Here is a 25,327-nt window from a genome sequence, read left to right as displayed (position 1 = left end):
TTGTCATTTTAGAAATCTATTGACATGGGAAGATGCTCATCTTATGTTTTTAAGTAGAAATAAGTAAGATGCGAGATAATTATTTCTAAATGGTGGTTTTAATTTTTCCTTTTTGCCTTTTTTAGTTTCTGGAATGTGATAATGAAATAATTACTTTGTAATAAAAACACAAGGAACACTTTCCAGGGAAAAAATTACTGAGAGATTTGATGCTTAACAGCATCTCACAGAAATGCCATTGAAGTCACTCTGAGTTTGGAATTAAGAAGCCAAGAATCATGGATAAAACAAATTATCTATGGAAAGGAAAAACTGCAGAGTTTGTCTTTGCTAGTACAGTTGGAGAGTTTTCAAGAACAGCCAGTGTACAGGTGAGGTCACCCGGGCACTGGAGGGGAGGAGGGTTCAAGGGAAGAATCCTTTGAGTGCGATTCTCAGGGACTCCAAGCTAAGGATACCTGATCTGAGACCAGGGATTTCCGTCCTGCGTCATATGTGCCTTTGTAATGGAAATTGATCGTCTGCCCAGGGGACACTGGTCATGCAGCTGAGTCACTTAGCTCTGAGTCTAGGCTCTACAAGTTAGCTTTACACCGTGGTTTGATTATCAAGTACATTTGCTCAGAACTCCAAAATGCAATTCCCTAGTTATGGAGCCTGGAATGTGGCAGGCCCGGCACTAGGTATTGTGGATACAAAGGCGAGTACTGTAGTTATGTTCTCCTTATCTGCTCCCGGGGGATAGAGATAAGTAAATAAGTGATTAAAGTTTCACACGCTAAATGCTATTATGAAATATAAATATGAATAAATTATAATAAATATGAATAAATATAAAAAAGAAATATTTCGTTCCTGGCCCATGGTCCCTAAAACCTTTGGAATCTCTGGAGTGATGTGTATGCTTATGAGATGACTGTGGTCGGACCCTAGGTAGCTTCAGGATGGGGGCTGCCTGCCGGGAAAGCCAAGGCACAATTAGAGGGTTGGAAATTTTAGCCCTAAGCCCTGACATCGAAGGAAGGGAGAGGGGGAGGGGCAGGAGGTTAGGTGAATTACTAATGGCCAACGATGTAACCAATCGTGTCTACTTAAGGAAACTTGCATTAAAAAACCCTAAGCAACTGCGTTCAGAGAGCCTCCCAGCTGGCGAACACGTTGGGGTACGGGGAGGGTGAGACACCCACAGAGGGTGTGGACGCTTGGCACACCCCTCCCCATCCCATCCCTGCCCTGTGCAGCTCGTCCATTGGCTGTTCTTGAATCTGAATTCTTTATAACAAACCGGTAACAGTGAATAAAGCACTTCCCTGAGTTCTGTGAGCCATTCCAGGGTAATATTGAACTTGAGGGGTTGGGTCATAGAAGCCCCCGATTTACAGCCCGTCGGTCAGAAGTATAGGTGGCAACCTGGGACCTGTGACCGGTGTCTGAGGCGGGGGTGGTCTTGAGGGGCTGAGCCCTCAACCTGTGGATTCTGACCCGTACTCCGGGTAGGTAGTGTCAGACGGAATTGACTCGTAGGATACCCAGTGGTGTCGGGAGGCCTTTGCTGGTGTTGGGAAAACACACCACACGACTATGACTCGGGAAGTAGTGCAGCTCTGGGAACACAGAGGAAGGGTCCTTAATGCAGACTAGGGTGGCTGGAGAGGGGTTCCTGGAGAAGTGGATTAAACAGAGACCTAAGGGTGGCTAGGCAAAGGGGGAAGACGGGGTTGTAAAGAAAAGATTCCGGGCAGATGGACAATCTCAGGAGAACCTCGGGAGGTGCGCTTCTCTTTGCAAATATAAACTGTACACGGACCCTGTAGCTTCCATGCCTCATTCTCTGATGAGCTACATTAGTGTGAGTCTATCTTCTTGGGTCCCGACACCTCTCGACACAGTGACAAAGCTGATTCTCTCGGCCTACGCATCAGAGGGTGAGATCAGGGAACACCAGGGTCCCACTGAGACAGTGTCACCAATGTGAGCACCAAACGGATCTTCCCAGAAAATACTCTCTGCCTTGTTTTGCATGATTATTCAAACTGCAGTGAAAGTTCTTAAATATTTGTGGTTGGACAGTTTATTCACAGTGGGTAATCTGAAGACAGGCCCAGTGTTGTTTTGAAATAGGGTTGTCTTTTCAAACCTGATATAGATACTCTCCGTGGTGTCAGAAGTGGCCTGGCGAGGGTAACGGGGGCGGGACGCACGCGCCAGTGATGTTTGCTTCCCCGGTCTCGGCTGTTCCTTCTGAGTCGGGAGCCACGGCTGCACTTATTCATCTCCACTCATGGTGTCAGCTCTTTACTGTACATCCTGGGGATTCTGCATAACAGCTGGATCTTGTCCCTTCAAGCCTTTCAAACACAGCTGGCAACTTGCCTTTGCAGGAAAATTTCTGGGACCGTGGAGAAGCTGATCCAACACGCCAAAACCCACCGCGACTCCGTCACCCGCCTCTCCCACGAAATCACGAACTCTGTGAAGGGACACACACGCCTTCCCGGCACCTGCAATTAGTCTGCATTCGTTCTGTGCTTTTTGTTAGTTTGTTCGGGGCTCTCCACTGACTAGTTCATCTATTAATAATAAGGAACACTTACTGAACGTCTCCCGGGTGCAAGGCACTGTCTTAAGGGCTTTACGTGAAATCAATTCATGTAGTCCTCATACCAGCCCCACGAGGTAGCTGCTGCTACTGTCCCCAGGGTTCACACCCAGGGGGGCAGTGCAGTCGCTCACTCAACTGCTTTCTCTGCCTTCGTTTCTAGAAACGTGGTGTTTCCTCAGAGCATTTCCTGTGGTGTTTGGCACCAAGGGGGCCTCGGGGTGTGCCGCGTGCCCAGATATGTAGAGGCGCTCTCCAAGAACGCTCCATCCACATCACGGAGACACGGACGCCTTGTAAAGTGAACAATGCACAGCCACCAACACGCAGCCGAAGAAGCGCAGAGTCAACACGCCCGCGCTGAGAGCAATGCAAAGTCATCCAACGTTTCTGAGGTGACATGACAGAGAAAGTCCCGTGGTCTTTCCCAACACAAACTTCTGTTTTAAACATTTATTAGAAGAGTTTGCTCAGAAGGCAGGAAAGTAACTGTTAGATTTTTAAGTGATGGTTTGCTTTTCAGAGCCCTGTCAAAATTTTTTAAAAATTTTATTGAAATATAGTTGATTGACAGTGGTTGTGTTAATTTCTGCTGTACAGCAAAGTGGCTCAGTTATACATACATATTCTTTTCCATTATGGTTTATGGCAGGATACTGAATATAGTTCCCTGTGCTCTACAGTAGGACCTTGCTGTTTATCCATCCTGTATATACTAGTTTGCATCTGCTAACCCCAAACTCCCAATCCTTCCCTCCCCTACCCCCCTCCCCCTTGTAGAGCCCTTTTAAATTTTGATAGCACTGGAGAAACTACCTAGTTTTAAAACAGCCAGGGTTCATCTGGAGCTCAGAATAGAGACACGATGGCCACGGCCTCACCAGGTAATCCTTTTGAGCCACGAGTGCCACGTCCTGGGCTTCCCTCCCACGCCTTCAGCATTTATTGACAATATGTCTTCAAAGATGGACTCAGAAACTCTTTGGATGCTTTTATTGACAATTTGAGTACAACCTTAGACATAGTTGCCAAGTATTTCTTTACACAGTTCAGAGAAAAATAAAGATTCTTCTGCAAAGACTTTATTTCTGTTCTTTTGTTAGATTCACAGTTTGCTGCACCGTTCAATGCTCAGACATGTTCATTTATAGTGGTTTGTGATTCACGCTCATTTACAGTGGCTGCTTGTTCTTTAACTTGTTTTAAGAATCAGTATTCTATTCTGAAAAAAAAAAGAAGGTACCACCAGGAAAGTAGCAGGGACCTAGGACTTCTACTGCCTGCATGAATGGGAGCAAACTTTGTCTGCCTGGCGCACCCAACAAGCCATGCAGATCGGGAGGGGGTAGTAACAGCAAAGTCATTAAACCGCAAAGCTGTGGCGGGTATGAGATGCTGGGTGCCCCCCTACAGAGGGAACCATCTGACTGTCCTGCCGGCTCGGCGTACGGAGCTGCTACCTGCTGGGACTGTCGGTAACTCACAGGCAAGCCCCGCGTGGGTTCCAGGCTGGTGACCTGTCTCCTTCTTACTTGGGAGACTGGCTCTCCGTTATCTCTGTACCGTCCATAGGCTCCCTGACAGGAGGTGGCAGCCTCTGGGCCGTGCTGGGGAGGTTGGATTTTCCAACAGAGTGAAGCCATGTGAGGCCGTTCCCGCTGACGAGGCTGCCTCCCCCCATCATTTCCCAGCTGCAGGACCTCTGAGGAAGACGGACAGGGGGGACTGTCCCTGGATGGATGGTTAGGGACAGAGGGACAGATGTCCTGCGGGAGTCTGCTGGGGTCCTTCCCTCTCTCCCTCCAGCAAAGATTTCTGGTGCTATGTCTACAAAGACAAAGCCTGCTACAGATTTCATAATTTCCAGGGTCTCTAAATCCAAAAGAAACTCTGTGCTCTAGTGAGAGTCAGTGATGGTCACGATCTTCCCGAGAAGGCGGACGAGAACAAAGACAGTGGTTTGACTTTTCCATCACACGCGGTGCTGTGAAGGATGAGGTTTGCCGCATTCAGTGTAAACACATCTCTTTTTGATGTATTGTGAATGCCTCAAAAATAAAAAAAGGATGAAAACTTGATCAACAATCCGATTCAAGCCATGTTAACATGAGGAAATAGTCTCGTGTGAGTTTACATCCTAGAGAAATGAACTCTGAATAACCCGTTGGGCGCGCAGAGCCCCGAGTGGGCTGTCCTGAGCCATGTTAATTACACTTATAATGTATTTTGGTTCCATATCACAGCGATTCGTCCCCAATGACCTCTTTATCCTTTTAGGCACGTTTTTGTTGTTGTTGCAGTTTCCCTTTGCACTCTGTTGCTTTGACAACTGTAATCTGAATCAGATCTGAAAGGGGTCCAGAATAAAATATTTTGGTATAAAATATTTTGATACAAAAAAGTGTAATTAACATGGTCCAGGTGGACAGAAAGTGCATAAAATTTCATTTTGATGATCTGGAAATGCTCCTTCTTTACAGATTCTGCTTTAATAACCTGCATGTTTGTTACCACTGAGAATCATTATGAAATCATTTCTAAAAGTGTCCCCCTAGAGGCACCTTATTCATTACATTGACAGTGAAGCCAGATGTATGAGCTTATTCTCCAAGCTCAACATGAATGTTTAAAATCAAATTCTCGATTTTGTAATATTTTCAGAAAAACAATTTCTAAAGTTGCATATAATTAAATGAAGTGAAAGTACTCTAAGTTTTGATTTCTTCCCTATACATTTGAACATTCAATGTTCAGATTAAGTTTCATAATTTCTCACTTAGTTGACAAGCCGATTCATGCAGAGTTGATATTCCGTTAATGCAATACATAAAAATAGAATTCTTGGGGATAAACACATGGTTTTGACTATTGCCTGTGGTTCTTTGGGAATAGATGCTTTCTGAAAATTTAAATAAGAGCATCGCTTTTTAAGCTGTGAATGTCGTTCTCAGAATCCATTGCAGTCAATCTTAGAGAGGACCACTGACAATAGCTCCTCAAAACTATTTCCCACCTCACCAAAGGTTTCTTCCCATTATTTGCTGAAGGTAAAAGGCAGGTAATTGAACCTGAGAAATCTCTGTGTATTTTTCCAGCCTGACTTGTATTCACTCAAGAATGACAACTCATACGAAAGGTGAATGGCACTGCCATCTGTGCCCTGGTGTCCGTGTATTGCCGAGGCCTGCGAATACTTCCTGATGGTCTCACCATTAGCTTGGCTGCTTGTCAGGGGCACAATGAAAGGGATCCTGGGAGCTTCTCTTATAACTGTTTTCGTGATTTTGGAAAGAACTTGAAGTGTGTGTGTGTGTGTGTGTGTGTGTGTGTGTGTGTGTGTTTAGAGAAAGAAGTAGCAGATGACACTAGGACACTCTGTACGTTTCCCAGCGGGATGGCGGCTGAGTGCGCCCGCGTGACCGCTGCTTCAGCTACACGTCGAACCAGTGGTCCCCCATGCAGGCGCGGTTCCACTCCCAGCCGCAGTTCCAGCACCACTCGAGCTGGCACTGGGGCTGCGGGCACTTCATGTGCATGCACCCTCCTGTGGGCAGACAGAGGCCACAAATAAGCACCCGGGAAACAGTCTTGCACCAACCTTCTGTTCCAGAAATGCTTTCTAACAGAATTATTGCAAGCAATCCAAGAGCAGAATCAGAACTGAGGAAAACAAACCAGAAAGCCCACTGGGAAGTTCTAAAGTTCTGACATTCGTTAAGAAATGAGAGAATAACCTATATGGGAAAAAAATCTGAAAAAGAATGGAGATATATATCTGATTCACTTTGCTGTACACCTGAAACTAACACAACATTGTAAATCAACTGTACTCCAATAAAAATTTAAAAAAAAAGAAATGAGGGCTTCCCTGGTGGCACAGTGGTTGAGAATCTGCCTGCTAATGCAGGGAACACGGGTTCGAGCCCTGGTCTGGGAGGATCCCACATGCCGCGGAGCGGCTGGGCCCGTGGGCCACGGCTGCTGAGCCTGCGCGTCTGGAGCCTGTGCTCCGCAACGGGAGAGGCCGCGATAGTGAGAGGCCCACGCACAGCGATGAAGAGTGGCCCCCACTTGCCACAACTAGTGAAAGCCCTCGCACAGAAACGAAGACCCAACATAGCCATAAACTAAAAAAATAAATAAATAAATAAAAATTAAGAAAACCATCTCTCACTTGGACTACTGAGAAAGCTTTAAAAAAAAAAAACAAAAAAGAAATGAGTGAGATTGAAGCATGACACGTCCATCAAGGACAGATTTTACTTGTAAATCTGAGTTTACTGACTTCTCTTAAGATGGGATTTAAAGACAAATGCTTTGTGTTTCACAGACGGGGTCAATTCCTTATTTAAATATATAGTAAATTTAATATTTTAAGTATACAATAATATATTTAACAATTTAATACATAATAACGTCAATATATACTAGGAGTAATTTTTATCCTTTCTTCAGTGTTACTTGGCTTGAAAAAATTCGTAAGACAGGAGTTGGGACAGCTGTTCCAAAAGCATTTAATAGTGAATAGGTTCCTTCATGCTATTCAAAATTTTATTTAAGATGAGGATAGAGAGAAACTAATGAATAATACTAGGTGCTCTACATCTGTTACGTCATTTATTCCTCAACAGCACCTTGTGAGATAAGGGTGTTAACTGGCTGTAGAATTTTCTCAAGGTCTCAAGGCTTTTAAGTGTGAAGCCAGAGGTTTAACCAAGATGTGTGTGATTCCAATGTTCTTTCTTTCATGGAACAGGGCCTTTCCAGTACGAGATGAAAAGTCCCTTATTTTGGGATTCCCCACCTCCTGCATTTGTTAAATACGTTCTCTATTTGCTTCTGGGGATCAGACACCAAGTCTGCCGTGAAGTCAAGAGAAAGTTATTTGTATGAAGTTATATGTAGAGAACTGTTTGTGAGTGACTTTCCCAGATAACCCAGCAAAAGCAATGTCTTTCCTTGAATTCCATGTAGCACTGAATGTGTTCCATTGTTCAATTTTACCAATTGTCTTGTTAAGCCATTTTTTCTTGCCAAATTTTCCAAAGAATTGCTTCAGTGCTGTCTCATTTTTATATTTGAAGCTTGGCATGAGAGCTTGCACTAATATAACATATTTATGAATATGTAACTAAAGGCATTTGGTTTAGACCAACTTAAGGGCATTTAAAATCCCATAGTTTTCTACTTCTTTTTGGTTTGCTTTAAAGATCATTTAAAAATTCAAATATGTAGAAAATAAAGGGAAAAATGTGTGATACTTTTCTCTTACTATTTCCCAATTAGCATTACACAATTACAGGATTGTGTAATTTTCAACACATATTTATTCATTGTGCACTTAGGATGTCAATAATATAATAAATAATGTAATACTGTATAATCACTTAAATTTCTCTGGAATATCACAAAGAATGCTTAAGCAATGTATTCAAATTCAATGGACTATTAAGTGAGACTGAATGAAAGTTTGAGAATGTTTTCCTATTATACCAAAATCTTAACGGATCTGGAATACTAGCTTTAACAAGTAAGATTTTATTATAGAAACCAGACTCACAATGGCACAGTGGAATAAGAAGAAAGGAAATAGCAAGAGAGAGGATATTCATGTTGTTAACTTTCTTTTCTTCCTGGTGTGTAATATGGAAGGAATATGCTAGACCCCATAATATGGAGAAGGGTCAGAGACTCCAATTCTAAAAGCCTTGCCAGCTTAAAAGTCAACTCGAGCAAGAAGCTGCTGACCATGCCATGCCAATTTGTGGATATTTGCATGGAGAAAGTCTGGCTTCCCTCTTAGAGGATTCTGTCTCCTGATTGATGCGCAAACCATGAAAAGCCCCAACTGTGCACAGCCAACAGCATGGCCTGGGCTGGCCACTCTGCCATTAGATTTAATGAGAGATCAGAAGTTCTTGCACAACCTGAAGGCAAATTTAACTGGCAACAGACGCTTATTGCAGAGAAAATGGATCCTGAATCTCATCTGTTTGAGGTGGAAGTAAAGGAAGAACTTCCGGGGATTAAAGGGCGTTATAGGAGGGAGTGCCAAGTTCAGCATGTGTTTAAAATGGAAATAACTCTCATTATCATGACAGCTTTGCTGAAGGAAGAACTACTTTTCTGGGATTCAGCTGAATATGAAACAGGCTATGAATTTAGGTAGAGAGCTAGATAATGAGACTAGCTTTTCTTGCTAATGGAACCTAAGTTTGTTTTGGTCGTAGTGATATCCTTTAAAACAGTACAGACTATCATTAATAAACTGAAAGTTTCAGCTTTTTAGTTCATAGGTTAAAAATCTATAGGTGTGACCTCTAAGGCAGTGGGAGAATCAGGTTTCCCTGAAACTAAATCCAGTCCTGCCTAAGCCCAGACTCCTAGATTTGTTGTTAACGGTCTGACTCTTTATCAGTACGGGTCATTCATCTTGAATTGATTCAAACAAAATTTTGAGAAAACATAAACCTTCCCCTTAGTCCTTCATGATCATACGCTACACAGAATTGTGAAGAAGCATTTTCCCTCAATAATATATTCTGTGCGTTTTTTTGTTTTTAAATATATTTAGCTCTATCTCATTCTTTTAAAGATTGCCTGTCCCTCTATCCATTAAAGAACACTTGCATATGCTCCAATTTTTCACGATTTAATGATTCTGAGAATATTCTGGAACACATGTACCTGGACCTTTTGCAAGTAATGAAAATTCCAAGAGACAGAATTACGTGTACAATGGGGATCCACCTTTAACATGCTATCCTGGTTATGGTAAAGTGAACACACATTTTGTTAAAAATTAAAAGCAGTTGTAGACACTAAAAACAAAAACCTAGAGGTGAAGAATCAGAGCTTTCCATGTATAGTACATCACCACATTTCAAAGAAAGAACCAGATTAGGAGACATGTCTATAGTCAGGGATCACTTGACTCCTTCAATTCCACCTTCTGGGGCTGCAGGTGTGCTCTGACTCAAGGCAGACCTGAGCACGTCGTTTTCTGGCCTCACACCCTGGAGCGGTTCCCTGTCTGACAGAATCAGGTCCAAGCCCTGCACGTCATTCTGGGCCCTGCATTCCACCCACCCACCGCTTCAGCCATCCTCGGCCAGGAACTCCCAACAGCCGGGCTTCTTGCACACACCGGCACTGATGGTTTACCCTCCCTGCCTTTGCACTACCTGCTGGCTGCCTGGAAGGCTTCTCTCCCACGTCCTTGCCTGGCTCATAACCTTGACCCTTATTCTCGGCTTAGGCATCATCTCCACCAGGAAGCCGTCTCTCAACCCCAAGGTCTTTCTTTACTAGCTTGTTTTCTCTGTCATATTTTATAAGATTATCTATTTACGTGTCTATCTCCTTTCCTAGCTCCTTTTAAACTCAACAAATATTTATTTATCGGGTACTCTTCTGGGCCCAGGGGATAGACAGCCAGGGTTCCTGACCTTTGAAAATAGCAAAACGGGTCTCTTACTGTTGAATCTGCATCCTTTAAGTACCCATGAGACAGAACACTGGCCCGTGCCCATCAGCACTGCACATCCCCGCTGATGAAAGGCCTTTGCTTCTTTCTCAACACTGCTCAGTCCCTGAGGAATAGGAAAGCTCTTTCCTCTGATTCTGTTGTTGTCTCCCCTTTATAGGTGCGGGCCAGCCTGCTGAATTTCCAAGAGCGTTCCAGTACAGGAAGGAGTAATGATGACTCACTGGATAAACTCTCTTCCCACCCATCCCACCCCCCTCCCCCCACCCGGGAGACCACTGATTCAGGGCTGGGGGCCTGGCCTGTGGCCGCTCTGGGAGGTGTCAGCGCTCTCAAGTTGGTATTCATGAAGACAAAGGACGTAGCTGAGGAAAGAGAGCCTCAGGGCCCACCCTGGGGCCGCGGGCTGGGTTTCACAGCAGGCCAGCTCTCAGCCCCGACAAACCAGTGAATATCTCTAGATATCAGAGTACTCTGGGGAAATATTGGACTGGGAAGTTTCCCTAGCATTTTCTTTCTTTCTTTCTTTTTTTTTTTATCAGATGCAAAGTGTTAAATAGTGTTAATAATATGTAATAATAAGGGCAGCTAGTGAAGGCCCAGTGAAGAGAACGTGGGAAAAACAGTACCTGTGCTTCGTTGATTTCTCAGCCGCGCTAATGCCGCTGACCCTACCGCGCACGTACTGACGTGCTTCACATTTAGAAAGAACTCTGGGTGCTGGGCTGGGACGGCTTTAAGACGGATGGCACGGGTGCCCCGGCGGCTCCCGCGAGGTAGCAGGGTCCCTGGGAAGGGGGCAGCCCAGAGGAATGCTCTGAATATAGACTAGAGTTTGACTTCCAGCAACACTACAGAGCCCGGGAGGGCTACACAGCGATGGCCCCCAGACCGCATGATCGCACAGAGCAGCCATCAGAGCAGGGGGAGGTCAACGGGGGGAGGAAAAACCACAGCCACGAGCATGGTCGTGTCCCCAGAGCCGAGCTGGTCTCCCTTTCAGCATCCTCCAGCGATTGCATGGGGCCACTTGGCAGGAGGCAAGGAGACGGGAGCTGGGAGGCGCTCCTTCTGGTAGGAGCTCTCTCAGGTCTCCCCACAGCTGTGGTGGCTCCCAGGATATGAGGAGGCGTGGACGTGACCACACGTGTAAGGGAAGGGAGACGCTGCCCTGGGTGTAGACTGTCCCCAGGGAGAACCATCTGAATACGGATGGCGGTGTTTCTAAGCCCGTAAACCTGTGCAAAGTAGCAGATATATGTGGGCTCCTGGGAGACCCTGACTATGGTGAATGCCGTTTCATCCATCCAGAGGTGTCTCCACGTTATCCCCTCCCATGCTGAAAATTTAGAGAGAAGCTGGTAGAAGGCAAAAGTCCCATTCAGAAACAAACTCACGGAAAGGCTAGTTTAATGAAGGAGCCAAGCATCACCCCAACATAAGGCACTAACTCTCCCGCCACAGGGATGGTGAAACCAGAGCCCAGAGTGTGTCCCGTGTTCAAAGGGATAGGAATCACTGACGTGAAAGAGAGAGTTTCATGGCCAAAAAAATTGGGAACCAACTGGTTACACAAAGTTAAACAGATTTCTTTACAAAAGGCATTCTGAACGGCTTGAATGTATGTTACGAATGGGGATAATAATAGTTGCCTTATGTGGCGTCTGTGAGGATTAAATGATCTGATACTCGAAGGGAACTTAGAACCAGCGAGAAAGAACTTAGAACCAGCATTCAGTAAGCGCTCAGTACAAGTCAGTTGTTTTCCTTGTTGTTATTCTCCAAGAGGGGATACAGTGGGAACCAACGGCCAGATGTACGTGACATGGTGGCATCTGCCTTTCCCCGGTGAGTATCTCTAGATACCAGAGTAGTATGGAGGGCACTCGCGGGGAAATATTGGACTGGAAAGTTTCCCTAGCACTTGTTTTTAAAAAATCAGGTGCAAAGTGTTTAGTAGTGTTAATAATAAATAATAATAAGGGCCGTTAGTGTTTCTTGAGTGCTTTCTCTATGCCAGGCACCGGGGAGGCATTTGCCACCCACCATGTCATATGGTTCTATTGCTGCGGGACAGCTTCTGTTATCAGCTCTGTTTTTCAGAAGAGAACTTGCAGCTTAGGAGGCTAAGTAAGTTGACGTGAGAGAGCTGAGATGGCGCCAAAGTCCCAGCGCTGAACTCCGCAGCTAGCAAGCCCTCGTAGAGCCCCTGACTGTCCCAGCCACGCAGCCGACGCCCTGAGACGCCCTCACTTCTTGCCCAGCCCAGACTCACCATGTTTTTCCACCGGCACGTGGCAACGGGGACAGGGTTTAGTGGTTTTCTTGATTGTTTCTTTGGAGGCGTGCTCCCACCGGGCCTGCTCTGCCGCCTTCTCATCAACTCGGTAGGCCTGGGTAAATGAGACAGAAGGAGGTGAAATTCAGATCTTCACAGTGGGCTCCAACGTGGGTCCCTTGAAACACTGCACAGGAGGTTCTTAGAGATGGAAGTGCCTTCAGGCAAGAAGCTCAAAAGTAAACTCACTTGACAAGTGGTGGACGGCTCCTGGCCATGCAGGGACATGCACCAACATGGTTTCCTGGCATCTGGCCTGTGCTTACAAGCTAAGACAAGACTGCAGTTTTGCAGTTTGAGTTCCTCTTTTTTATTGTCTTGAATAATTGTAACAAATAACATCTAGTGGGTGCTTAACACGCAGGCAAGGTGGCACATACTCTTAAAACCTTCTTGTTAGACGCTTGATCAGGTGAGTGTACTGGTTTTTATTTTACATCGAGGATTAGACATGTTAAACAACTGCCCAAAGCTGATAAGCAGCAGAGTCCGTGTGACTCCAAAATCTTTGCTTTTAAACTTTCTTCAACATCTTATTATCTTTCATTCCTGCACCTGGACAGGAATGTGGTCACAGACAGGACGGGGCAGGAACAGGGAGGTGAGGCTGATGTGACAGAGGAAGTGGCAGCAGGAATAGGGAACAGCCAGAGGTCAAGGCTGGGCTCTGGAGCCAGCCGCCTGGGTTCAAATCCCAGCTCCACCTGGGTGGGTGGCTTTGGGAACATTCCTTAACTCTATGAAAGTTCCCATCTCAGATGGAAATCAAAATGCCTAGTGCATTGCGGTATCAAGGATCAAGTGGGTTAATTTCTTTAAAGGTTCAGGACGAGTATCTGACACACATTACCTGATAATAGAATGACCTCCAGATCTACAACAAGCTCTCAGAAATGTTTGCTAACATTATTCAAGTCAGAGGAATGAATCATCCATGACTCATATACCATGAAAAAGAGGAGGGATTTCAAAGGAGCCGCTGAAGATATTCTGTGCCTGTCTAATTGTTCAGACACTACAATCTCTTCACTTACTTCAGTGCTGAATGACACATGCAGAAAAAGAATTGGTACATTTTGGAATTTAGTACAAGAACTCTGTGGTCTAGAAATATATTTCAAAATGTTAATCCAAACAGAACCCCTCCTTCTTGGCCTCTATGGTATTAAATTTTTTTCTTCTATGCTTTAAAATTAATACGAAACTGCGGGTCATTTTATTAATTTGTAATGACTCTTAAAACATTCCCAGAGCTATTTCTAGATTAAGAAAGTACTAAAAATGACTTAAAACATAAATTAGTGAAGAAATCAAATAACATGAAATGCTCTAATACTCTGATATCACTCTAATAATAACATTGATGATACTTTACAAATTTATAACACATTGTTTTTTACACTTTGATTTCCATCATTTCAGTGGCCCATCAAAGTAACCTAGAGAAATCAGGCAGCTATCAAACTTATTTTACAAAGGAGGCCTCTGAGTAGTAAAAAGGCCAAGTGCCAGGTTTCAGGATGCTCGCCGCGTGTGTAACAGCACCAGGGCCGATCAAATGCAAAAATTTGGAAAACCTGAAGGATGGAAACCCAAACCAGAGATGCTCACACACGGGGTCTCCGCCCAGCACCATGGTCTCTTAGCAGGTTTTCTAGATGGTGAGAGTGAAAGCAAGAGGTGCTGGGATGGCTGTGCTTAGAAACGACTGTGTCAGGGCTTCCATGGTTGAGAATCCGCCTGCCAATGCAGGGGACATGGGCTCAATCCCTGGTCCGGGAAGATCCCACATGCCGCAGAGCAACTAAGCCCAGGTGGCACAACTACTGAGCCCACGCGCTGCAACTACTGAAGCCCACGCGCCTAGAGCCCGTGCTCCGCAACAAGAGAGGCCACCGCAATGAGGGGCACACGCACTGCAACAAAGAATAGCCCCCGCTCGCCGCAACTAGAGAAAGCCCGTGCACAGCAACGAAGACCCAACACAGCCAAAAAAAAAAAAAAAAGAAACGACTGTGTCAGTAAGTAGAGCAATCATCCTCGGATACCACAGTGCAGGGAGGGACCTAGATCAGATGTGGAATCTGGTGAGTGGATCCTTCATCCCAGACACGAATCCAACTTTTATCATTTCATCGTTAGGTTCTAAATATTTTTGAAATGTTTAAGTTTTCACTCTTTAAGAGTGAAGTATTAGGAGGTAAATAACTGTGTTTATACCTCATTTGCAGCACTTAATGGTTTTTATGGTAATTAGTATTTATGTTTCTGTTATTTCCAATAGAAAGTGAATCCATCCAAGGCCAAGATCACGTTTGTGTCTTCCTCTTCTCTCCAGTGTCTGGCACAGTGCACGGTACCTAGTGGGCACTCAGTACGTTTTAGCTGAGTCAGTGAACAGATGACACATCCCATGAAGCCACCAGCCTGACAATCGTCTGGAATAGGACCCCGTGAACCAGCAAGGGCATGTGGGGTGCATCCCTGATGGTGGTCATTGAGGTGAAACCAACTCCTTTCTGTTAATCAGCTCTCCCGTTCACAAAGGAAACTTCCTTTATAACTCAGAGGACGTCATGTGATTTGTGAATACTTTGTTAGAATAAAGCAGAGTCAGTTTAACACTAAGAAGCAACCACAGGTCACGGAAAACTTCCTTTGGCTCTGGGACAACGTAAAGACCACTCATGGCCCAGAGCCCAGTGATAAAGCTGTGATGAATGCGAACCGACACAAGATTTAGTAAGTAGCTTTGTATCTCAAGTACGCGTCTTCCAATCAGCTCAGATTCACGTGTGGTCCTAACCCTCAGTGAACATAGCAAATACTCTTCCCGATCTTATGTCCCCAGCTTTTCTTTTTAAGGTTCAGGAGCTTGTAATTCTGTAGCAATGGTTTAAAATTGCTTACTGGAGGCATACAGATCAGAGAAATAAATAATGTTACTTATCAAAGACTAATTTGAAAATGCCACTTTTCAGCAATATGGCTCACTGCATGCTAAGTGCAATTTCTCCGAGGTCTATATACCTAAAAATGCTGGATGAAATATGCAAGAAAAGTCTTTGCTTAATGGTTGATCTGATGGGAAAGTCAGGAAAATCCCTGAAGGTCAGGATAAGAAAGAAAATCTTACTGGTGTAGTGAGGGAGGAATCTGGTGTTTGCTATGGGGCTATTTTCCTAGTCCCAGGCTGCCCAAGGCCTGGTCTTTACAAGCAGAGATGGGACCTGGGCCAGAGCAGGGTGGAAGGTGGAAAAATCCTCCCAGAAGAGAGAATTGATAAAGAATTGATGAAAAAACTTATGTGCTGGTCTCAGCCTTTGTCCTATGGTGGAGCAGGTCGGAGAGATGAAGTTCCTCTGAGAATTCCCAACCACTAAGCCTTATGCACAGCGTTTGTGAAAAGAATTCATACCACTTGATTAGCTTAAAGAAGGACTCATGCTAAGAAGTTAATTTGAAATACTCCCGGATTGGCAGTATACCCAAGAACCTGGCTGAAGCAAAAATATTTTCTGTAGAGTAATGCACTTTAAAAAGACAAACCTCAAAAAAAAACAAAAACAAAAACAAATAAAATTCCAAGAAATCTGGGATCACAATAAAAAAGTCACCAAATACAGGCGAAAACAAGCTACCATGAGTGAAAGTGGCAGAAGTGCAAAACTGCAGAATTTGACCAGCAAAGGTTGTGGATATTGGAATGATCAGATGCAGAGTACAAAATAAGTATGTTTAGTAATACAAATAAATTTATTTATAAAAAAATAGACTCACAGGGGCTTCCCTGGTGGCGCAGTGGTTGGGAGTCTGCCTGCCAATGCAAGGGACACGGGTTCGAGCCTTGGTCTGGGAGGATCCCACATGCTGCGGAGCGGCTGGGCCCGTGAGCCACAATTACTGAGCCTGCGCGTCTGGAGCCTGTGCTCCGCAACAAGAGAGGCCGCGATAATGAGAGGCCCGCGCACCGCAATGAAGAGTGGCCCCCGCTCGCCGCAGCTGGAGAAAGCCCTCGCACAGAAACGAAGACCCAACACAGCCATGGATAAATAAATAAATAAATAAGTAAATTAAAAAAAAAAAATAGACTCACAGACATAGAAAATAAACTTATGGTTACCAAAGGGGAAAGGGTGGGGTAGGGGGAGAGGGATAAATTAGGAGTTTGGGATTAACAGATACACCTACTATATACAGACAGATAAACAACAAGGATTTACTGTATAGCACAGGGAACTATATCCAATATCTTATAATACCTTTAATGGAAAAGAATCTGCCAAGAATATATATATATATATATATACACACACATAAATATATATGTATGTCTATGTATAACTGAATCACTTTGCTGTACACCTGAAACTAACACAATATTGTAACTCAGCTGTAGTTTAATCAATCAGTAAAATGGCTTGGCCTCCCGTTCCTCACGTGCTCGTGGAACCAGCTCTCTCGTCCTCTTGCTGGTTTTCCCACTGATTCCATGAAGAAGACACAGAGCTGCGTCTAGGAATCGTGCCGTGACGGCTACAAAGTTGTCATAGGTTTGCAGTGAGCATCTGTAGCGGGAGGGGAAGCAGGCTGGTCCAGGACCCTAGAGCTGAGGATCGGGATCCAGGTGTGGAAAGGGATGGGGCAGGGGAGGGAGGTCCAAGAGGGAGGGGATATAAGTACACCTACAGCTGATTCACTTCATCGTACAGCAGCAACTAACACAACACTGTAAAGCAATGATACTCCGATAAATAAATAAATTTAAAAAAAAAAGAAGTAACAGTGACCATGTCTATTATATTAGGAAGCTGTGCTCTCTGTCAGGAGCTCGGAGTAGATCATTTAATTTAGCGATTGTAGCCTTCCGAATAGGTAGGGCTGTTGTCAACTATTTCAGAGGGAGAAACCTCAGTTTCAAGAAGCAACAGAACTTGCCTGCGGCCACAGAGACTTCAAGCAGCAGAATCCGTGTGTGACCCCTGGACTCTCTGATTTCATACCCCGTGCTTTTGCTGCTACAGTTTCTTTCACGATGACGTCGCATGTTACAGAGAGGACTAAGGGTTGAAGGCCATGGCACTGTTACAGAGCAGTTCCACACCCTGAGGCCGAGGGGCGGGAAATCTCTGCTTCCTCTGCGCCCAGTGGAGGCCCTCACTCTCCACCACTCGCCCCACTCTGTGACCCCCTGCTGTGTGGCTGGATCTCACTTCTGCCTGATCTGCTGAAACTGTTCTCAGAAAGGACACAAGTGAGGCCACAGTTGCCAAAGCCGATGCCTTTTCTCCGTCCTTTTCATCTCTGATAGTCCCACTGCCCCTAACACTGTGGGCTTCCTTCCTCCCTGGTAGAACAGAGCCACGGAGAGCGCCCAAAACCTCTCAGGAGGCCTCCGCCCGCATCAACATTATTCTTGTTTCTTCTGCGTCACCCACTTGGATCCACGTGGAAGGACAGCCGAGACCCGCCTCTACTGCTGCTGGCCTAACTGACGTGGGGAACCAAGAAACACAGCTCTGGATCATCCTCATGTGCCCAGATGACTGTGTTAGACCTTCAACTATCACTTCCTGGGGAAAAGGGTTGCCATCAAGTCTCTTCTGCTGAGATCTCTGCTTAGCATATTTTATGAGTATCCTTGATACTGATATTCAAATCCTTCTGGAATGATCGCAAACAGAGGCTGGATGCCCACTGCTACAGGATCACCTAGGGATTTAGAAAACACACGCACACCTTTGCTTGTGCTCACAACCTGGAGATTTGGATTCAGTAGGTCTGGAATGGGGTCCAGAAATGTGAATCCTTAAAAACGCCCTGGGGGCTTGTGGGGCGCAGGGAGGCTTGCGAGCCATCTCACTTGAGCCTGAAAAGCATGTTTAGTTGGATAAACTCACCCTCTCTTATGCCTTTAGTCATCAAGCTATAAAGCAGTGACTTGTCATTGTGCTGCCAGGAGGTGAAGGCTTGGTTGTCACTCAGCATTATCGCCCTACATGTGATTAACTGTGGCTCCTATAGGGCAGTGTGACAGGTTAATTGCACAGACCTCTGTGCCTGCTTTGTGTTCACCCGTCGTGGGGAGGAACGGTGTGTGAGTGCGAGTGGGGGGGAGGGGGCGGGATGCGGTGTGGGTGGCATGGGACAAGTCTCTCTTCTTACACAGTTGATGGCTAAAAATAGCAATTTCCTACAGTCTCCTATATACCTTCAAAATTGCCTCAGCGAGGTCAAGTATTGGCATGACAGACAGTCTGTGGCTCAAGAAGGGACCATGGGTTTTGTTTATAAGGTGATCATTGTTAAGTGAACACTTAGAGGTGCCTGTGTCATGGGAAGTGGTTCAGAGCAGGGCTCTGGAGTCATCAGTGCCTGGGTTTAAATGCCAGCCTCCTTCTCTACTTGCTGGGTAACCGTGGACAGACACCGAGCCTCAGCCTCTTCTCATCTGTAAGTGTGATGAATACAGTCCACCCCTCACAAGGGTGGTCGCGAGTCAAGAATATAAGCATGCACGAGCTTAGCAAAGAGCCTGGTGCACCGCGAATGCCAAGTTCGTGTTTTCTATGATCCTAACCATTATCTTGTCATCACCATCGTCCTCACCTCATATTTATAGAGATGAGACTATCAGACTGTAGGAGCTTGTATAAACCGAAAAGACTGCTGACGTCTCCTTTAAAAAACACAGGTAAATCAAAGCAAAGTGCCCTCACAGAGGTTTTAAAATTTGTGCCTAGGAGACCCTGTTAATACGTATGCAAGTTAGAACAACTTGAGAGACTGTTCGCATTCATGTCATCTTTCCTGCTTTAGGAAACTTATTTGTGACATCTGTTTAGTCAATAATCAGACAAGTATATCCTAATTCTAAAAGTCAATTTAAATCTATTTTCCAAAAAGGATCAGATTGCCATAAATCCCTGAAAACAGCTGGCTTAATTCAGATTGTGAACGCTTCCAGGTGAATGCCGACTTTGAAGGGGTCCCAGCTTCCCCAGAGTCACAGCACGGCCAGGTGTTCTGGTCCAAGACCACTGCTTGTGAGCAGCGCGCCCCCTGCTGGTGAGTCGGAACACCGCATTCCCCTTTCAGGCCCGAAGATTCTTGGAACTATTATTACTCTCTCTTTTCGGGGCAGTATATGTACCTATATAGTATTAATTTATATAATAAACATATACAAGAAATAACTACTCGTTATATATTTATCTCTATGTGTGTTTAGAAAGAAATCACTGAAGTGCTAGGATGTAACGGAGCGTCTGGCTGGGGGCTGGGTTGGGCTGCTGGGCCGCACTCTCTGCACTAAGTTCCCAACTTCCCGGGCCACGCTCTCAAATTCAGTTTGGAAGAATATTCTTGATGAAGGCAACAACAGTGGTGATTTCTGTTCTTAGTGCAATGGGTACCAAACACCACTTGGATCGCCACTTAGACCTCATATAGCCCTGCCCCACGGGACCTTGACTGCTTCGCAGAGAGGGAGGAAAGGAAATAAATAATGTCTATTAGCATATTTTAAGATTGATGGGGAAATGGGACAACATAAATATTAAGATTATTAATAGGACATATATACACTACCAAACGTAAAATAGATAGCTAGTGGGAAGCAGCCGCATAGCACAGGGAGATCAGCTCGGTGCTTTGTGACCACCCAGAGGGGTGGGATAGGGAGGGTGGGAGGGAGGGAGATGCAAGAGGGAAGAGATATGGGAACATATGTATATGTATAACTGATTCACTTTGTTATAAAGCAGAAACTAACACACCATTGTAACGCAATTATACTCCAATAAAGATGTTAAAAAATTTATTAATAGGTATCATTTAATGGGAATTTTAAAGTTCTTTGTGTTCAGCTATTATCACACATTGACAAATGGGAAATATCTGCACTTGAGCGAGGAAGATAAGCTAAGTTGTATTCTGGATGATGGAGATCACTAGTTCATGGCTTGCTCAGGTCAGTAATGACTAAAATTATCAATGTAGAAAGGATTTTGAATGTGGAAGCATCACTAATGCACAGAGGAAGCCAGAGCAGAGAACAAGCTCGTCCTTTGTGTAAAATGTAGATATTCTGGAACAAAGCTGACTATTATTCTTTGCTAGAGCTGGCACAGAAACCCCTTCATTCAGCAAATATGTGTTAGATGCCTGTGATGTACCAGGCACTGTTCTAGGTACTAGGGATATGTAAACAAAAGAGATGATAAACAAACACCAAAAGAAAAAATCCCTGCCTTGTAGCACTTACAAGTTAGCAGAACAGTGCTTCTTAGCCTGTGGTGTGCATTAGTACCACCTGGAGGCCTTGTTCAAACACAAATTGCTGTAGATCTCCCCCCACCCCCACCCCTCCCAGCTCGCCCACAGTCTCCTCCCAGTTTCTGGATCAGTAGGTCTTGACATGTTCCTGGGTGATGCCCAAGCAGCTGGTCTGTGGACTACAGAAGTAGCAGAACATCTGCATACACTGCAGTCAACACAGATACAAGGAATTGTGTGTGTGTGCTCTAGCACACGTTGTCTTGAATGTGTACGTCGAATCTCTGCAGCCTGATGTAATCCTGTGGGGTGTGTGTGTGCTGGAATGAGGATGGATGAGGAAAGAACCACCTTGTTTAGTGCACACTGGGATTTGTCAGGCTCCACACTAGGCGTAATGCATGCATTGTTCATTAAATCCTTTTGAATTTACAACATCATATTACAGATGAGAAAAGCATGGCTTGGAGAGGTTACATAATTCACTTAATGATGACCACAGTTCATGTATCAGTTAGGGTTCTCTAGAGAGACAGAACCAGTAGGATATGTATGTATGTATAAAATATGTGGATTTACTTTAAGGAATTGGCTCATGGGATCGTGGGAACTGGCAAGTTCAAAATCTGTAGGGCAGGCTGGATACACAGGTGGAGTGTCTATGTTACAGCCATGAGGCTGAATTCCTTCTCATCTGGGAAATCTCAGTCTTTGCTCTTAAGGCCTTCAAGTGATTAGATGAGGTCCACCTACATTACAGGCCATCTCCTTTACTTAAAGTCAGCTAACTGATGGTAGATGTTGACCACATCTACAGAATACCATCCCAGCAGCACGGAGACTAGTGTTTGACAAAAAAACTGTGCAACATAGCTTAACCAAGCTGACACAAAAAAATCAACCATTACAGCTAGTCACGGCTGAGACTCATTTTCAACACCAGATCAGTTTGACTTCAAAACCATTCTGCCTGGCCTTGGATTCCTCACAGGATAGCGATGATCAGATAAGAGATGTACACTTAGTTCTTGCTGAAAGAAATTAAAGGTAAACTTGGAAAGCAACAGCAATAAATTAAAATGTGCTGACCCTTCATGCACGTGTTTGGCAACTGCTTCATTTGATAAGAGGTGATCAGGGAGAGCAGATGAATTATTTTCCGCACAGCTGGTCTACAACCTCTCCTGTCCTGCGGATGACAATATATAAATACATATATTCCGCCCCCCACCCCATTTAAAATCAATCAGTGAATAAAGGATTCATTGTAGGCAGGACCCAGCTTTTAGTTTTTCAAGTCTGTACTTCACTCAGAAATGCTGCGCCTGTCTTGATTCTACTGCCCCTGCTGTCAATTGAAAGCAGTGAACACTCCTTTTTCCCCAGGTCACTTCACTTCTGGCCACCATTCCTTGAAAAATATATGATTTCCCCCAAGCATTTAGCGCCATCTGGTGACTGCGAGGAGCTCTGCAGGTATCTCCCCTCTTCCTGCTCGAGGAGGAAATGCAGGGAATCTCCGGGGCACGTCTTCCTCGGGCGGAGCTGAAAGAGTCTCTGGTGTGTGTGTGTCTGTGGTGAGTGGGTATGGGAGGTGTGTGTGTTTGGTGTGTGATGTACGTATGTGCTGTGTGTGCGGTGAGTGTGTATGTGGGGTGCGGTGTGTATGGGGCATGGGTGTGTGGTCTGTGTGTGTTGAGTATACACATGCAGATATACCACATATGCGTGTGTGTGATATATGTGTGTTGAATATGTTGTGTGGTGTGTGTGTGTGTGTGGTGTGTGTGTGTGGTAACAAGTTTCTGTAAAAATGCTTTCCACCTGATGGCGTTGCTCCAACAGCTGCTCCTGAGTCTGGGGCGCAGGGTGCGGACAAGCGGTCCAGGTGAGGGCTGTGCATTCAGGCCTCCTCTAGCGAGCCGGCCAGGACTCCTAAGCCCGCTTGGATCCGGAGGGCTCGGGGCAGCCCCGCGTCCACGTGGGCTCCCCACGCGGGGAGGCGGCCAAGGCGGGGACTCTGGCCTGGTGTCTGCGAGGAGGGCTGAGCTCCGGCTGGGACCGGGGAGATCGTGTCCTTCAGTGGGGACACCAGGCTGGGAGGACCTCCTGGGGCTGGGAGGCTTCTAGAAACCCCCGAGGGAGAGAGGCTGAAGCCCCAGGCAGTGCTGCGGGCAGCCCAGTTCTGCTCTCTCTCCAGTGATGGCCCCGGAGGAGAAGAGAGCAACTGCGGAGGATGGGAGGGGCTGTGGGAGAGGCGGAGCCCTGGGCCCGCGTGGTAAGTCTGATGTGTGAATGAGTGAGTGTGTGTGTGTTAGAGTGTGTGTGAGTGTGTTTGAGTGTGTGTATGTGAGTGTGTGTGAGTTTGTGAGTGTGTGTGAGTATGTGAGTGTGTATGTGTGAGTGTATGAGTGTGTGAGTGTGAGTGTGTTGAGAGTGTGAGTGTGTGACTGTGTGAGTATGTGAGTGTGTACATGAGTGTGTGTGTGAGAGTGTGTGTTTGTGAGTATGAGTGTGAGTGTGTGTCCACACACTGAAGTGTGCCTCTGTTTGTTTTTCAAGGTTGTCTTTCATTTTCTCTCTCTCTAGTGCCTGATATTTTCAGCATTCAGCCTTAAAAATACCCAAACCTCAAAGCTGTACCATTTTGTAGTACTTTACAAGGCATAAAATACTTCACATACATTCTCTTTCCATTGTTTGTAGACCTTGCTGGCCCAGTGTGGCAGGTGAGGAAAAACGCTGTAAGAATTTGAGAGACTTGCCTGGAAGTGCAGGAGATCAGCAGCCCAGGGCCATTTCTGCTCCCCCGGGGCCAACAGACCAAATGCTTGGGGAATGTGCTACAGGAGCTCCGGTGTTGTCTTCTGCACCTATTCTCCTCCTTTCTATTGAATGGCAGGCGGACGAGGCGCCTGCATTTCCTGGGCTCTAGCACCGTCATTACGTGTCTGCACGTCTGCCACCCTGCACATCCAGAGTCAAGAATTTGAGTGAAGTGCATTGATAAAGCTGCATCACTTAAACCAACAGGTGATTCAGGAGCTACGCTCCCAAATAACTGTGGACCTAGACCTCTGGGGATAATAAATTCCCCCCGTCTCCCAATCCTGGGGCTGCACTTGTGTGAACAGCAGTAAATGGCCAGGAGATAAGTCTGCAGAGAGTCAGCCAAGCACACCCAGGAATCCAGTCCTCCTGGGCCATCGCTGTTTCGCTCTCCTTCTCCAGGGGAGGCACGTCCCTCAGCCTCTGGCTGTAGAACCGGGGAGTCTGAGGCAGGGGTCCTGGGTGAGGGGCGATCAACTGGAGATGATTAATCGGTGTCTTTATCAGCCAAGGCATCCCTCTGAGGTGGTCTACGCATCTATTCCTTTACCCGCCCAGCACCTCTGCTGAGATGTCCAGAGTGAACTCGTCATCTCTCCCTGAACACCTTGCTTCTGTCCCTGTGTTTCCTCTTCCAGTGAATGGCACTGTTACCCACCCAAGTTCACCCAAGGTGGAAATTCGAGCATTGACATTAACTCATTACTGCTCTCATCCTGTCCTCTAATTCATTGCCAAGGTCTGGATCCTACCTCAGACCCACCACCTCTCTGTATCCCTGCTGCCCTTGTCAGCACCCTGATGAGTCTCTCTAGTCTTGACTCTGCTGGTGGATCCTTGGCTGCACCGCAGCCCTGCCCCACCTTGGGTACTGGTTTCCCCAGCTGCTGGCAATTTTGGCTGCATCTCTGCCGAGACGCTACATGGGACTCTCCCTAAGTCAAAGCGCTGCCTCATTCCAGCCACAGTTCCTTGTGGAGGTGGGGACGACGCACACCCAATGACCAATTGACATATGGATGGACGGGTGCTGAAGATCAGCCCCCAGCCCCGCACTCAGGGTGAGACAACTCTCCAGAGCCGTCTTAGTTCCCGGGCCCCGCCCCGCCTCCACCTCCCCTCATCTCCCGCTGTAACGGCATCACTGCAGCTTCTACCCCTGCTCAATCCTGCTTCCCTCTCTTCCTAAGCTGTCATTCCTGAGAGCACGCCCACAGACACCTCCTGTCTGCCAGACTCAGAGGCGGTTTCCCTGGGAACGTGACCTATGACAGCTGGTACCAGGAGTGGTCCTAGGATGCAAACATATGATGGGGCAGGGGACGGAGTTGAACACCTGCCAGCTGGCTGCCAGAGAAGAGGCCATTCCCTGTGGGACACGAGCCCTGGAAGCTTTGAGTGGTGTCGGAGCTGCACAGGGCTGTGCACTGGGTTGGCGCCAGTGCAAGCAGTCCTGTCTCTGGGGCCGTACAGATAGGCAGACCCCATGGTACGCAAGGTGTGTGTGGTGAGAAAAGATGTCGCACGGAGTTTATTGCAAGCCAGTGAGAGAATCACAATGGCAATGTCTAGAGTTCTGAGCAGCACTGTTTGGGAAAAGCTCCCAGCGTGCACCTGAGCCCCATGGAGCTGGAGCGCCGGCAGCAATCCTTCACGAGAGGAAGGTGGCGCAGCTAGGATCAGGCCAAGCAGGACCACGGTGGACGAGTCACCTGCGCGAGCAGTGGGTCAGACCCCCATGTTACCCATCATCCAGTGCCTCTCCCCTGGCTCGCAACTCTGGCCCCACGGTGGCTGT

General features: G+C 46.2%; 1 protein-coding gene across 3 annotated transcripts in view; it reads right to left on the bottom strand.

Moving 5' to 3' along the window:
* Window positions 1–3,577: 3,577 nt before the first annotated feature.
* PRKN (parkin RBR E3 ubiquitin protein ligase) overlaps window positions 3,578–25,327 on the bottom strand; it is a 1,291,417-nt gene continuing 1,269,667 nt past the window's right edge. For all 3 annotated transcript variants that reach the window (XM_007186087.2, XM_007186088.2, XM_028167433.2), the window contains 2 exons: window positions 12,361–12,478; window positions 3,578–6,143 (listed from right to left, as the gene is read on the bottom strand). In XM_007186087.2, coding sequence (XP_007186149.2) covers window positions 6,031–6,143; window positions 12,361–12,478 — 231 coding nt within the window. In that variant the 3' untranslated portion in view covers window positions 3,578–6,030. The remainder of the gene's footprint in view (window positions 6,144–12,360; window positions 12,479–25,327) is intronic.

The sequence above is a fragment of the Balaenoptera acutorostrata genome, chromosome 14, assembly GCF_949987535.1.
Source record: "Balaenoptera acutorostrata chromosome 14, mBalAcu1.1, whole genome shotgun sequence".
In the NCBI taxonomy this organism is placed as follows: Eukaryota; Metazoa; Chordata; class Mammalia; order Artiodactyla; family Balaenopteridae; genus Balaenoptera; species Balaenoptera acutorostrata.
The sequence above is the reverse complement of the archived record's forward strand: the minus strand, read 5'-3'. Positions and strand labels throughout refer to the sequence as shown.